The sequence below is a fragment of the Cricetulus griseus genome (genome assembly GCF_003668045.3).
Source record: "Cricetulus griseus strain 17A/GY chromosome 1 unlocalized genomic scaffold, alternate assembly CriGri-PICRH-1.0 chr1_1, whole genome shotgun sequence".
Lineage (NCBI taxonomy): Eukaryota > Metazoa > Chordata > Mammalia > Rodentia > Cricetidae > Cricetulus > Cricetulus griseus.
Window position 1 is genome coordinate 217450135 of NW_023276807.1, and position 16082 is coordinate 217466216.

A 16082-nucleotide genomic window follows, 5' to 3' on the forward strand; every position below is an offset into this window, starting at 1 on the left:
TCGGATGTGACTAGAGCCATGCTCTTTGGGGTTTCCTATCTATGGTCAGAATGTTGTCAATACATTTTAAAATATCTTTACCTTGCTGAAATATTTATGGCTGAAATTATAGGAAACCTGAGACTTGTTTGGGGGACATTCCAGCAAAAACAAAACAAAAAAAAACCAAAACAGTGGAGGGATCCGGACATGAAACAAGATTGGCAAAACATTTAATTAGAGAAATTGGGTAAAAGACACGTAGACTTCAGTCTATGAGTACCTCTGCTTTTGTGGATGTATTAAATATCTATTAAAAAGTGTTTTGGTTTGGATGAAAGATTTCTGTTTTTTTTTCTTTTTAAGACATGGTTTCTCTGTGTAACAGCTCTGGCTGTTCTGGAACTAGCTCTGTAGACCAGGCTGGCCTCAAACTCACAGAGATCCACCTGCCTCTGCCTCCTGAGTGCTTGGATTATAGGTGTGTGCCACCATGCCCAGATAAGGATGAAAGATTTCTTTGTTAGCATGAAAATAGCTGCTATGAAGCATCTATGCTTGGCCTCCCTGGAGAGGTGTGGAGTCTTTAAAGGGGATCTTAGTTTGGATGCTGCATGAACTTAGGAGAGCTGACTTAACAAGCTTAGCTCTTCTGTGCTACCCAGAAGTATTTACTTCTTGTGGGGTTACAGCTGTGGGAATTGAAAAGCAGAGGTGGACTGTCCAGGGCTAGGGGAGAGAGGCCACCTGCTGAAGTCTGGGTGAGAGCTACAATGAAGCCACTACCACCTGGACTTCAACTCCTCAACAAAGGACAGACTTGGGACTGGATTTCTCTTGACCCATGCCCACACCTCATCATCCAAGATAGAGGCATCAGGACCTATTATTTATAGATGTCCCCAAGGATGTCCCAGAGAAACATGTAGGGATCCACAAGACAGGGATTTGCTCTACAACTTGCAAAAGTCTCCATTCAAGACAAGAGCTTTTGTTTACAGTGTGAGGCATCAGCTGTCTTGTTTCTCAGTGGACAGTGGTTAAAAGAAACTCATAACTCACCAAAGTGCAGGAGAGTGTCATTAGAGTGCTCAAGCCCAAAATTAGACATCTGTATCATTCTCCCATAGACAAGGCTCAGGATTATTGGGAAGATAGCCAGAGTTTGGGGAAGACCAGGACAAAACAGCACCTTCTGGACATGACAGGACTGCTGTGCCCATTAAGTGCTTGCCAGCACAAATCAAGCTGGTCAAGGATGAAGAGGGAAAAGAGTTTATTAGTCCCTGAACCCAACTGAGGAACTGTGGACAGTTGATGGTTTGTGAAGGAGAAAGAATCAGTCTTCTTTAGGCCTGTGGCTCCTAGTAGCTCCACCATGTTCCAGAGGATGGCCACACACCCAGGAGTATGTGGGTGGCACACATGGGGTTTAATGGCTTGGTTTAAAAACAAAGCACATGAAAATGAATCTGGGGATTGGTAGGGAGGTGAAGGTAGGTCTGGAGTTGGGGGAAAGAATAGGGGCATGGAATTCTTAGAGAGTTAATAAAAACATTTTTAAAGAATATATTCTTCTGGAACCCTGTCATTTAGGTCAGGCCTGGACTAGAATGTGGGGGAAGAGTTTGGTGCACAGGAGAATGAGACACAGCTATGCACACTGAAATGTACTCTGTGGGGAGGGCTGGTTTACAGATGTGGCAGGAAATTTATTTGGGCATGGAAAAAAAGAAGCAGCTGAGAAGCAGTTGAAGGTAGCCCAGGTGGACAGCTCTGCAGGGAGGAAGAAGTTGGGCTAATTCTGGAAGATACATCCCTGCCTGTTCCTCCTCTGCCCTTGGCAAGTAGAACTGCGAGACTAACCAGGACCCCAAGCACAGGACAAGTGGCTCCTGAGTGATGGTGAAGGTGGGGGAAAAGGATGTAGTCTGCCAAGTACCAACTTTGCTTCATTATTTGAATTCATCTCTTGGACAGTCTCTGACATCAGGGATATGTCACTGTTATTTTACCAAAGAGGAATTGATACTAGGTTCATCCTGAGGAGAAACAGAGCCAAAGGCCAGCCCACCTTTGACTCCTAAATGCACACCAGGGCAGTCTATATGTCTCCTCTAGCCTAAAAGATTCTTCACTGGTCTTGGGATATTGAGACCCTAGTTCAGGCTGTGCACCCTGTTGGCTGTGCACCCTGGGCTGCATGTCTGGCTTCTGGCTTTATCCATTCTTAATCTTAAGTTTTGCATTGGTACTCTTATTTTGAAGTGAGTTCAGGGAAGGGCTGTTGACATTTGCTGATAGCTAACTTTAAATGCATTTTACTCTGGCTTTCTTAGCAGGCAATGTCTAGACAGGCACAGCTGTGCCAAGTGACTGGTGGGCGTTGTTTTGCATGTTTTTACTTCAGGTCACTAATAACCTATGTATACACTAAGTAGGCACTTACTCTTATGCAGTGATTCCTTGTCCTGCTTAACCTGCCATCTGGTCCCTTCCCAACTACTCTAATTAGACAGCAGAGTTATGCAGTTCAGAGAGTTATGGAAGAGTTCCAATAATCAAGGCAGGCGGATGGCACACTAGAGGCCACTTGGAAGGCAAAGCTCTGGTTAGTGGTGATGAAACATGCTTTTTTCTTTGTCAAAGGAGGGAGTCAGTCTCAACTGCCCAGCATATTTTCTTAAATGTGAAAATGCCTGTCCTGGCTGGGCCTCACTCTCTCTAACTCATGGCAGTTGTGCAAGTAGAGAGAGGCTGCAAGTTTCCCACCGCATCACGATTCCAAATCACTTGGGTTTGTTTTGGAGACAGAGGTGTGTGTGTGTGTGTGTGTGTGTGTGTGTGTGTGTGTGTGTGTGTGTGTGTGCGCGCGCGCGCGCGCATCCAAGCATCTTAAGGCCAGAGGTCTCTCAGTGAACCTGAATATCCTTGGTTAGGCCAGTCAAACTGGTCAGTGAGTCCTTGGAATGAGACATCTTAGTCGCCACTGGTATTGTAGCCTCATGTGGCCATGCCAGCCTTTACTCAGGTCCTAGGGATCCAGAGTCAAGCGTTCACCATTGTACAGAAAGCATTTTATTTCCCAGCCCCTACGGATTGGGATTTTATGATTCTAACATTCTGTGTAATGCACCCTTCATACTTATCTTTCTTTTGAAATACAAACCAATGAATTTTCTAGAGATAACAAGGAAACCAAATTTTTAATAGTAGAAGTGAGTCAAAGCGAAACCATGTGGTAGAGACTGACTTTGGGTTGGAAAAGACATGGTAGTGTCCACACATGGGCCTACAAACTTGTTGCTGTCTCTAAATGTGTAAGTTGGGTTGGAAACAGGACCAAGACAGATGTGTGACTGCATCTCCCCATTGAAACTGCTGCCATATTAAAAGTATACTACAGCATCATTACCAAAGACACAGGCTGAGTGTGCTACGGCATCATTACCAGATACACAGGCTGAGTGTGCTATAGCATCATTACCAGATACACAGCCTGAGTGTGCTACAGCATCATTACCAGATACACAGCCTGAGTGTGCTATAACATCATTACCAGATACACAGCCTGAGTGTGCTACAGCATCATTACCAGATACACAGCCTGAGTGTGCAACAAAATCATTACCAAAGACACAGCCTGAGTGTGCTACAGAATTGTTTCAAAAATACACAAGGGTGAGAACAGATGTCCAGAGTATTCATTTCTGAATATCTGAAAACTTGCTAGAGTTTTTAATCCAGGAGGGCACCTGTATCAACATGCCATAGGCATGCCTTTAACCCACAGAACTTTATTTTTTGACTGTGCAGCTCAAGATGATTTCTGTGAGAGCTCTTCCAGGCTCATGAATGGCTGATTTCCTGCTCTGTCCTCACAGGATAAAAGAGACAGGTGAGCCTCTGGTGTCAATTCTTAGTGGGACACTTTACATCTAAACTTAGTTATTTTCTAAATCCCAAAGCCATCGTCATGGCGGACAACACCTCAAGATAGGAATTTTGTCAGGACACAATTCAATCCACAGCAGCTCTTAGCTAAAATCAGATTTTTTTTTAACCATCAAAAACAAAAACAAGCAATTTGTCAGAAATCCATTCTCTAGACTATGAAATGACAGACTTTTTCTCTAAAAGGAACTTGTGGCATGCCTTAAGTGTCACAACCCATATGGATTCCATTGGGACGACTCAATTCTAACAATATAGCCCAAAAGACAAATGGATAATATATAAGCAAATGGGCATGGCTGTGCTTCAATAAAACATTATTCACAAAATGAGTTAGGGGCCCGGATCTGGCCCATGAGCTACATTGCAGACAGTTTACTGTCCACTGGCCAAAGGACTCTGTGGTGATATATTATTTATGATTTATTAAAGCTTGCCTGAGGATTCAGAGAGCAAAGCCAGCCTCAAGCTATAGAGGTCAGGCAGTGGTGGTACATACCTTTAATCCCAGGACTCAGGATTAAGAGGTAGACAGATCTCTGTTAGTTGAAGCCCACACTGACTACATGAAATTGATCCAGTCCTAAAAGAAACAGCTCACACAAAGATGATCTCAGCACTTGGATCACATGTCTTTAATCCCAGCATTAGGGAGGTATATAAAACAGCTTTCATGTTTTTAGATTAACACAGAAGACATGCTATGACATTTTCCCATGTTTTAGGGGGTTTCCCCTCACTCTTATTCCCAGAACCCTTAAGGAAGCAATGTCTAAGCTGGACATGATAGATAATGCCTATAGTCTTAGTACTTCAGAGGCTAAGCTAGGAGGATCACCATAAGTTCAAGGCCAGCCTGGGCAACAGGGTGAGACCAACCCCCCATCTTAAAATAAACAACACAATGACAAGAATCTAGAAACTCTTCTTAGCAGGTGTATCCTAGGTGGCGGAGAGGAACAGTCTTACTGTTGTGTGTCAAGCAAGGAGCTATGGGAAGCAGAACAGAGGCCAGAGGTCAGGTTCCGAGTGTCCCAGCCTCACAGAAAAGAGTACCCGCCCTGAACCGGGACTCCATGTAGAAAGGTCCCTGTGTATCTCTGTGACTCCAACACAGACCAGACAGTGTGATGAACCAGTGTAGCAGGTGACCCAGAGCTGACAGGGACAGAAGGGGACCAGGCCTCACACACACACATCCTTCCCTCTCTTGGCCTGACAGGATGTCAGCCTCTCCTGGATGCAGATCCCCAGAAGGATCTGTGCCCAGGAGATGCTCATGAACATGGGACGATATGGATGCCAATCAAATTGTCATGTGCAAGTCAAGTCAGTTCTAGGTGCAGGGCTCATGTTGTCAGCCTGGCTTTATCTGTAAGGTTCATTTCATATTTGTTCAAAGTCTGCTTTAAGTTTTTCATATACCTTGTGTTTTTAGGGAAAGATTTTTAAAAAATAATCTTATTAGTGTTTTTTCCTTGACAAATTTATCCATGGAGACGCAGTGATATGGTTATTGTCACCCCCACCTCTTATCTCCCTCCCACACTCGTCAACCACCCTCCTGGGTCCCTTCCTGACATTCATGCATTTTTGTGTTTTGTCTTGTGTCCTACAAGTTTCACACAGGCCTCCTGTGGGTTTTGAACTACCCTAGTGGGCTTCCCCTGTGGCCTCTCCCTCAGAATCTCTCAGTAGCCAACAGTTATACAAGGTGAGGTATGAGTCCCATGTGTCCTTCCCAGATGCAGGCTTGGCTGGTGACAGGCCCAGCCTTGTGGAGACTATACAGGAACCAGTTTGAAGGCTCTGAGTAGCAAGACTTACATAACCTGACACTTGTGGCAATTCTGTCCTTGGTGGGTAGTCAGATACTGGGCACAGATGCCGACGTTTCTGCCCATAGATGACTCTACATGCCACTTTGCATCCTCACAGGGATCCACAGTGTGAGGACCCACAGTGTGGACAGAGGAGAGAAAGGACTCTTTGTGAGTCGTTCTGTGCTGGATATTTTCAAAGGCACTACCTCACACCTTGAAACAAAACTAGAGGGGAGATGGTGCTCTTTTTCTTTGATGACTAGAAAATTGTGGCTGCTTAATTAACTTGTTTTACATCTTTATTTTTGTCTTTTCCAGACAGGGTTTCTCTGTGTAGCCCTGACTGTCCTGAAACTCGCTCTGTAGACCAAAGTCTGAGATCTACCTGCCTCTGTTTCCTGAGTGCTGAGATGAAAGCTGTGCACCACCACCTTGCTGCTTTACACCTTTAAATTAGAGGCAAAGCTAAAATTTTCTTTTGTCCTGTACTCTTCCTCAGAGACAGGAGGTGGAGCACACAGGTAATTAAAATAAAAAGTCCCCTGCTGCTGTAAATCATCCTGCAACAAGGTATGTGCCATGTAGGCGGGACTGTCCACATGAGATACTCCACATAAGATCATAGCATAATCCTGCCATGTGCAGGCAAATGGACAAATCGATCCAGGCAGAGCAGAGGATGGCCACCAGCATATTACACCACACTTTGATAACTCCCAGATAAACACAGGTGGAGTCGGCACAAGGGGTTCTCAATGTTGCTTCTAGACATCCAGTGGTGGTTGCAGTTATGAACCGCTTTTCAAAGGTATCACAACACCTGACAAAACCAACATCAAGGTCAAACATATTGATCGTGTGGATGATAAAAGTAAAACTCACAAAATCCAAGTAGGAAATCTAAGGCTACCTATATTGGAAAGATCACTTGGGGGACATCTAGGTTGAACGGTACCCTGAAAACTCACGTCCACAGGGAACCTGTGAATATTAACCTTATTTAGAAAATGAGTTGCCGCAGACTTACTTAAGGTAATAAATGAGGGTCATTTAGGAGTGGTCCTAAATCTAATCTTATTGGTGGTGTCCTTATGAGAAAGAGAAATTAAGACATAGAGAGGAGGTGGCCATCTGAAGACAGAGACTGGAGTTACATTGCTACAGGCCACAAACTCCTGGGGCTACCAGAAACTGAAAGAGGAGAAAGTGTTCTCCCCTTATGTCTCCAGACACAGTTCTGTGCTACCAGTAACTTGGTTTTCAATCTCTTTCCCGGTACCATGGCAGAACAATTTGCTATTGTTTACAACCTCACAGTTTATGAGGCCATGTTGGCCCCAATATTCGCTACTTTTACTACCTGCTGAGAGAGGCAGAGCTAAACTCAGCCTAGAGGCATCAAGGTCATCAAAAGACCTGAGAAGAGTGATGAGAATTTTGCAACATCCTGTCCTGGTCAGGCTTTCTTCAACTTGACACATGCTAGTGTCTCTGAAAAGGGAGCCCCCTCAGTTGAGAAATTGCCCCTATCAGATCAGCCTATGGGTATGTCTGTGGGGCATTTTCTTGATTGCTGACTGATGAGGGAGGAGGATCCAGCCTACTGTAGATAGTGTCACTCCTGGGCAGAGGATCCTGGGTTGTTTAAGAAAGCAGCATGAGCAAAACATTAGGAACAAGCTAGTAAGCCTCCCTGATTGGGGTGTGTAAGACAAATAAACTCTTCCTTTCCAAGTTCCTAGGTAAGATAAACAAGGCGCTGTGCTAAGTGCTTGTCTCAGCTCTCCTGAATACATAACCCCACCGTAGTCCAGGCTCACATGTTTCTGATTTTTGTTGGTGATTCTGTTGCTTAAAATGAAAGTGCACTGTCAAAGAGCTCTCTTTGAGCACCAGAAAGTTGTGATGTGCTGATTTACAGATAATTTACGTTCTTTCAGACATAATGTCATAATGGAATTGGTTGTGAATTTAGCGGGTTTCTTTAGATTTTTTAATTGTGTGTATATGTGTATAGCTGTGTGGCTATATACACATGCGCTCATTACAAAAGGGGGCCTAAAGAGGGTGTTAAGAATTGTGGCCCCAATGTGGACACTGGAATTAGAACCCCAGAGCCGGGATTATGAGCCCCCAGTGTGAATGTGGGGACTGAACTTGGTTTCTTAGCAAGAACACTATGTACTCTTAATGGCTAAACCAATGTCAATGAATCATGTGTCTCTGTGTGTGTGTGTGTGTGTGTGTGTGTGTGTGTGTGTGTGTGTGTGTGTGTCTGTAGATATGTGTCTGTGTGTGAATGGGGGCGTGTCTGTGTGTGCCAGTGTGTGTCTATGTGTGTACCTGTGCGTGTATGTATCTGTGTGTGTGTGTGTTTAAATAGAAGCCTGCATAAACAACATCACACATCGATTGCTTCTCAGAGATTGTGACTAGAGACTCAGAACAGCTCTGTATTTCCCCAAGGAGCCCAAAGTCAGTATTTACTACTTCATTGTCAGTATCGTGTTCACAGCAGAACAACTGTGAGGAAAATCAACTATGGCGTTTTGTTTCTATAACAGTCTTAAGAAACCCAAACAAGCCTTTTTGGACTTACCCAGAACCTTACAGGCTTCTTGGATGAGCTTAATGGTGATGATGTCATCATACACGGTGTAGGTCATGAAGGCATCTTGCACTTCTGCAGACACCCTGAAAGATACATCAAGTGAGGTTGAGCATTGGTCCATGTAGCTCAGTCTCAGGACAGTTGCCCACCAGCAATGTATGGTACAGGTGTTGACTCCTGCCACACCCATCCTGAGTAATAGGATATAAATATGTGCCACCCTGCCTAGTTTATGTGGTGCTAGACATGGAACCCAGGGCTTTCTGCATGCTGGGCAAGCACTCTACCCAATGAGCTACAGGGCCATCTCAGTCTCAGAAGTTTCGATAAAAGATACAAATCAACAGAGGTTCATATCCTCACTGTGAGAGTCAGAAAGTGCTCCAGCCATCTGGGAGTTAGCTCTGACCCCACCACACTCTTGCTGGCTGACTTGGGCTAATCTCACTGTTTCTTCATTTCTTTTTACAACAATAAGATTAGAGGAGGAGGTTGTGGTACCCAGTCCTCCGCCAGCCACTGTCGATGTGCCACCTGACCTGATACACTGAAAAAGATGCTGACTATCAAAGCAGTAGCTTTACAAGTGTGGCCTCTGGTGTCCCTGCATGCCTCTCAGGTGATCTTAGAGACCTGTAAGGTAAAATGACTTCTTGGCAAAATGAAACATTACTTGCCCTTTTCACTGGCTGGTATTTGAGTCAATGGCCCAATTGCATGAGTGTGGGTAAAGCTGCCGATGCCCATCATGAATCATTTAGGGGGACCAAGCAAACGTGTTCTTCCCTCACATTCTTTTCGTTGCATTATGCTATGTGTGCAGTGGAGTGGGGGGGGGGGGGGCTGATTCCTGTGCACATTTTTCTGGTGGAGGCAGAAAAACTATCCATTTTGTTAAGCTGAGGTGCTTTGTGTGTATCTTGGGAACATGGTGTAGGATGAAATGGAAGACATACGGGTACATAAACATTTCAGCTGCACACAGAGTGTCACAGGCACCCTCAGGACAGGCACTGTTGTGGCAGTGACAGCCACCTTCAGGAAAGGCACTGATGCTACAGCCTTGGGAGCCCACTTTTCATTCGAACATCATTTTTGCTTGAGAGAACTATTGAGAAGTAAGTGAATTATAGTTACTTGGACTTAGCTACTTGGCAGATATTTTCTTTCAAAAAACAAAAGAAACAAGTGTTACTTTTCCCCAGATCCACTCCATCATTTATCTTCTTCTTCTTTTTTTAAAATCATACCCATTCTGACTGGGGTAAGACAAAATTCCCAAGTAGTTGGTTAGTTAGTAGTGGAAGTTAGTGTGGCGAATCTTCAGAAAGCTAGAACTAGATCTACCACAGGATCCAGTCATATCACTCTTGGTCATATACCCAAAGGATTCCATATCTTCTGGTAGAAATACCTGTTCATCTATATTCATTAGCACCCTAGTCACAAGAGCCCTGAAGTGGGAACACTCTAGATGTCCATCAACTGGCGAATGAATAATGAAAATGGGGAACATTTACATAATGGAATAGTAATTATTCCACTGTTAAGAAAAATGGAATTATGAAGTTCACAAGTGAATGGATGGGGCTGGAATAGTCATCCAGAGTGACATAACCCAGACCAGAAAGACAAATGTCAAATGTTTCGTTTGTGGATGCTAGCTTTGAATCTCCATTTAGAATAGTCACACTGGTTGTTTCCCACCAAGCTCAGCTCACCCCAGGCCTTCTGCACTTGCTATCCCCTCTTTATGGAGCACAAACACTTCCCTGACCCAGGGCTGGCTCCTTCCTTCTGGCTCATAGATTCCCTCTCCATGGGGACTGTTTCTAAGCCCCACAAGGAAACATGCATCTTTTGTCAGCCTCTTTCAAATGTTCTACGTTTGTACAGGTCTTTGAGCAATCTGAAAAGGTTTTGTTCATTTACTTGTTCGCTTTCTGTTCCTCACACTAGAATCCATTCCCTGACACAATCCCTGTGTCTTCCCATCACTACCCTCCCCCATGTCTGTACCTCTACTAAGCACATGCTTGGAGCTGAACAAGCACCTGTCTAGTGGGGGAAGTGGCCCAACTCAAACAGGCAGTGAGCAATCTGGGCACAACGTGGAGGTGAAGCTCATCCCAAAGGTCCCATTCTTCCCAGCCTATTAGTGGCCTCCACAGTTGAGATTAGAGCCAGGAGGTTACAAAAGGGTGGCTCAGAATTAGAAACCTATAAATCTAGGCTATGTGAGAATAGAATCAGCAAGGCAAGTGGAGGAGGACACACATCTGTTTCTGATTATTTCATATAAAATAAAATCTATGTCATAATGTCTGGAGACATAGTTCACTTTGCCTAATCATTTCTTCTTAAATTTTGTATGGGAATTGATGGCTTTTTTCCCCCTTTCAGCAAAAATTCTGCTTTAAGGGCACTGGGGAATTTGTTGTTTAAACATAGCCCAAAGTAGATCCTGTGTTACAGCAAATAATCTTGGCTTAGTTTCAATTTATGTTTATAGCTGAGTTTTCTGTGCCGTGGAGTTCTTTTTAATAGTTATTCCCTAAATGAATCTAGTTTCATAGCTAGCTGTGCTTATTAGGTAGACCTCACTCTGCGTTTTTCCAGTCTAGTTAGTGCTGACCATGTGGGCACATCCTCAAGTCTGGATTAAGCAGACACTCAAGCTAAAACCTGGTGACACAAACCCCGAATGTTGTCTTGCTAGGTCCCCTGCTCCCGGAGGTCTTCCTTTAATCCCCCTGCAAACTTGTGGTCTGTTTTGGTAATTTTCTCATTGCTGTGACCAGATGCCCAACAAGATGTAGATTATCCTCGATCATAGTTTGCAAGACAACAGTCCAACATAGTGGGTAAGGCATGGCAAAAGGAGCCTGCTCACCTTTGGGTGAAGCAGGAAGCAGAGGGAGATGGATGAAGAAGTTTAGGCCACAGGCCCCTTTCCCCTTTTTATTCAGTCATTGCCTCTATCCCAGGAAACAGCACGGCCCATGTTCAGTGTGGGGTTTCTATCAGTTAATCCTGTCTGGAAACACACTCATAGATATACCCAAAAGTGCCTCAGTCATGCCCTAAGCATTCTGTCACACAATCAAGTTGCCAATCAACTAATTATCCCATGCTCCTCTTTTAATTTCCCTTATCACTTGGGGTCCATGGCTTCCTGATGTTGGGGAATGCTGGCCCCTGTCCACTCAGAGTGGGGTGGGAAAAGATGGCATGATCCTTTTAGTGAGGTCACATCAAGGATCCAAAGATGAAAAGTCCTTACCATTTCTTTGGCTCAGCAGTTAAGAACACCTGTTTCTCTTTGGAGAACATGGGTTTGGCTTTCAATGCCCACATTGGAAGGTTCACGGCCACCTGTAGTCCCAACTTCATGGGATCAAATGCCCTTTTCTGGCCCCTACAGGAGACCACACACTTATGCTCACCTCCACATTGGAAGGCAAAACTGACACTGATATTTGTGGCCTGATCCAGCCTCTGATTTGCAGTTTGGTGTCAGCCAAGTTACTTAACCTCTTTGAGCCTCAGGGTTTTTGTTTTTAGTTTTAGTTTGTTTGTTTGGTGTGTGTGAGAGAGAGAGAGAAGGGGGAGGGGGGATTTGGATTAAATGATTGCTATAGTTTGGATCTGAGATATCCTTCAAAGACTCCAATGAAGGCCACCACAGGACCCAGGGTGTGGGGAATGAGCCTGCCTCCACCTCAGCTTAGCCCATGCTTATAGGTAACTTATTCCCTCCTCAGCTCTAATTCATTTGAAACCAGAGATAGAAAAAAATTGCATTAAACATTTTACATTTGTTTAAATAAAAGACAATAAAAACTTACTAAAAATTAAGAAATAGAAAAAAGGGGAAATTTGGCTCATAGACATGGAGAGAAAATCTAAATTAAATTATTACTTGTTTTGAACTTCCTCTTACATTTTCATTTGGTTACATGATTTATCTAGTAGTTATATTAATTTTGTTTGTTTCTTCAGTCTTTTTAACCCAATAGTGTCACACAATTTGACAGTTTACCTCATAGACTTTGCAAGCAATGGTACAAATTTTGTCATTCTATTTGAATTTATTTCATATAAGTATATGGTGATGTCATATCTTTCTTCATATATGTGTGCATATGTGTGATGCAGGACAAGATTATATAACACTTTTCAGAGAACAGATTTTCACAAGCTGGTTTCCAATGTCAAAGCATGCTCTCATCTTCATAGCTTTTGGTTCATGGGACTGCACTGACAGTCTGTGTCAAAGGGCAAGTTCCCATTTTTCTGCTACTTAACCAGAATTGGCTATTACCATGCAAAAAATGTTGGAGATTTAATAAACAAAACTGTGCCTAATTGTCTTAGTTTACCTGTTACTGAATAACTGAAGGAGCCAATCATCTTTCATATTTTTGGAAGCCCATGGGGCAGGTACTGATATACAGCAGACCACACGGAAGCTCACGGGGGCCTACATCTTTCTTTTGATGCACTTACTTTAGTTTTTCCCATGTCTCTTCACCAAATTTCTCTGTCACAAGAGACTGCAGACAGGTGTTGATGAATCCATACTAGAACACAAAAGGAGGGAAAATTTGGAGAATGAAGCATGCCTCCCTAGACCTAGACTTCCTGTGGGTGTCTTTGGAGGTGTGCATGGTCCTCGGGAGCTGATGGAGGCCTTTCCAGGGTTCTCTAGTCACTGCTGGATCATGTGTAGCCTAAGCATACTCTCAGCTTTAGTGCGGGCTCAGGGCTGAGTGCTAATCTCTCTAGTACAAAGCCTCAGAGTTCTAGCTCAGCACCACACAGTCTTTGAAAAGAAAAAAGATGAGAGGAGTATAGGTATGTTCTTTTCCTTTGCTGCCAACAGAAGATGTCGCCACCGGGAAAAAAACGAAGAACTGACAGGCTGATGCAAAGTGTACTGGAGTTGCTGGGGCTGCTACTCCCTAATCTGCAGAGAATTCTTGTAAGACACCTGCATCACCCCATCACAGACCATTCAAGGACTTTGTAGAAATGGCCAAGCATCACAGGCCAGCCCTAGATTTCTCTGAAATTTTGCTGCTGGCACTGCTTTCCATCCAGATCGACAAACCAGTAGGCACTCTCATTGCCTACAGCTGTCCCCATCTTGCTTTCTGAGGGAGCTTGGGCCCTACCTGAGGCACACCTGAGAAAGGCTCCTGTTTGGAGTGTCTAGTGTTTGAAAATGGTGAAGGCTAATGAAACCTTTCTCCCAGTGTCTGTTCCTGCCATCTGGTGACTGGGGTACATGCTCCATGCTGCAATACAGCCTTAGTGAGGCCAGGGGGTACCAGCACTTAGAAGGGAAAGGCTTAGGCTCTAGAGCCCTGAGAGTTTCTGTCTGTTTTTACAACTGTGTGTTTGGGGACGAATTGTTTAAGTTCTGTGAACCCAGACTGTTCCATGAGCTAAGCTGGAAATGATGGGAGCACCTGGGGGACCTTTGTTAGGTTGTAAATTAATGGCTCTGGAGTCCACCCAAGCAGGCATTGTTTGACATTGTCCCTTCCCTCAGTCTCACAATGGACATCAGAGCTGTCCTTCCTCCTGGAGCTAAATGACACAATAGATAGAAGCACAAGATGACTTTAAGTGCCAAGAGTCATGCTTTCCAGAGATTATGCACTGAAGGACTTGGAATGAAGCAGTCTGTAGGGTACCTGCCTAGAATGCAAAGAGCTGTATGGGTTTGATCTTCAGTCCCACAGCAACTGGGCATGATGGCCCAGACCTGTCATTCCAGCACTCTGAAGGTACAAGGAGGGACTGGAAGTTCAAGGGCATCCATGGGCACAAATGAAGTCAAGCCTGGACTAAAGGAGATTCTGTCTCACAGGTAAGTAATTTACCTTTTAAATCTAAAGTGTGGTCTAGTATACAGTATCTGCTTTTGCAAAACAAGCAGCTTCTTAGTAAGACACCAAACACACACACACACACACACACACACACACACACACACACACACACACACACACAATCAATAGTCATTTCTTCTACTCAAGTATAGAACCAAATCAGTACAAACAGTATATGAAGACAAGAAATGTGCTAAAATATTGGCTGGGGGCTGGGGATGCAGCTCAGTGGGTAGCATACTTGTCTAGCATGCACAAAGTCCTGGTTCAATCCCCACTACTGCATGAACCAGGTAAGACGGTGCACATCTGTAGTCTCAGCACTTGGAAAGTAGAGACAGGAGGATCAAAAATTTAAGATCATCCTCAGCTACTCTATGAGTTCAAAGCCATTCTGAACTATAAGAGATACTATCCCTCCCAAAAAAACAGAAAAAAATATTGGCAGGGTTTCATGTCTGGAATAAGTGATACAAGCCGTGACAATTTTATTCAAGGATTTTCTCTTTTTTAAGACTATTTTAAGTTGGGCATAGTGGCACAAGCCTTTAGTCCCAGCACTTGGGAGGCAGAGGCAGGTGGATCTCTGTGAGTTTGAGGCTACAGAGTGAGTTCCAGCACAGCCAGAGCTGTTACACAGAGAAATCCTATCAAAATACAAAAAAAAAGAAAAAATATAGTTTTCTTTTTTTGTCCCAGGGCTAAGAGGAAGAAGTAGACACAAGCACCTATCCCTAACCAAGAAGGTATCTCTAGTCAATAACCATTGCCAAAGGAAAAAGTAGTTGTCTCCAGTGGAGTATCAATGGGTATATTAACCACAATTAAAGGCAGACCTAACAGTAGTCAGCCAATACAAAAAGAACTCAGTTGCTTTGTTTGGACATTTCTAATCTTTCTTGTCTTTTGTTTACATAGTATAGTTCCTGATTTTCTGTCTTTATAGGTTGTGTCTGTTTCTTGTGATTTTCTTTTTATTCTAGTTATTTTTTTTGCCTGTTTGTTTGGAGTTGGATGGGTGGGAAGTGGGAAGGATCTGGGAAGAGACGAGGGAGGGGAAACCACAATTACAATAGGTTGTATGAATTTTCAATAAAAAAAAACACTTTATTTTTTATTTGTATTCTTGAGAGAAAATTTCTTGTAGTATTCCAGGATAGCCTTGAACTCATTATGCAGCTGAGGTTGACCTTGAACTTCTGATCCTTCCACCTACTTTCTGAGTGCTCCTGTTAGAGGTGCTGGGAACCAAAACTGGGGGGTTGTGTGTGCTAGGCAAGCTGCTTACCAGCCCTGGTGCCCTTCTTCCTATATAGGAGAGGTGGGTTTTTTTAAAAGATTTTCAATAAAAATCATAGAATTATACTTTAGAACAAAACTGTAGCAGGAAAAACATTAAAGCCATGTTAGCAATGAGGCAGTGACTCGTTTAGAAGAGAACATTCCTGTTTATACTCTGCCTCCCCTGATGCCATGCACCTGCTGATCCCATGCCATGCACTTGCTGACCCTGATGCCATGCACCTGCTGACCCCATGCCATGCACCTACTGACCCCCAATGCCATGCACCTGCTGACCCCAATGCCATGTACCTGCTGACCCCAATGCCATGAACCTGCTGACCTCATGCCATGCACCTGCTGATCCCATGCCATGCATCTGCTGACCTCATGCCATGCACCTGCTGACCCCAGTGCCATGATCCTGCTGACCCCATGCCATGCACCTGCTGACCCCATGCCATGCACTGCTGACCCCAGTGCCATGCACCTGCTGATCCCATGCCATGCACCTGCAGACCTCATGCCATGCAC

At 44.1% G+C, this 16082-nt stretch overlaps 1 protein-coding gene across 1 annotated transcript in view; it reads right to left on the reverse strand.

The window, feature by feature from the left end:
* Nucleotides 1-13666, reverse strand: part of LOC100752832 (guanylate cyclase soluble subunit beta-2) — a 49584-nt gene extending 35918 nt beyond the window's left edge. Inside the window, exons 1-3 of the mRNA XM_035453103.1 lie at nucleotides 13658-13666; nucleotides 12877-12950; nucleotides 8356-8450 (exon numbers count right to left, since the gene is read on the reverse strand). Of these exons, the coding sequence (XP_035308994.1) occupies nucleotides 8356-8450; nucleotides 12877-12950; nucleotides 13658-13666 (178 nt within the window). The remainder of the gene's footprint in view (nucleotides 1-8355; nucleotides 8451-12876; nucleotides 12951-13657) is intronic.
* Nucleotides 13667-16082: the final 2416 nt, after the last annotated feature.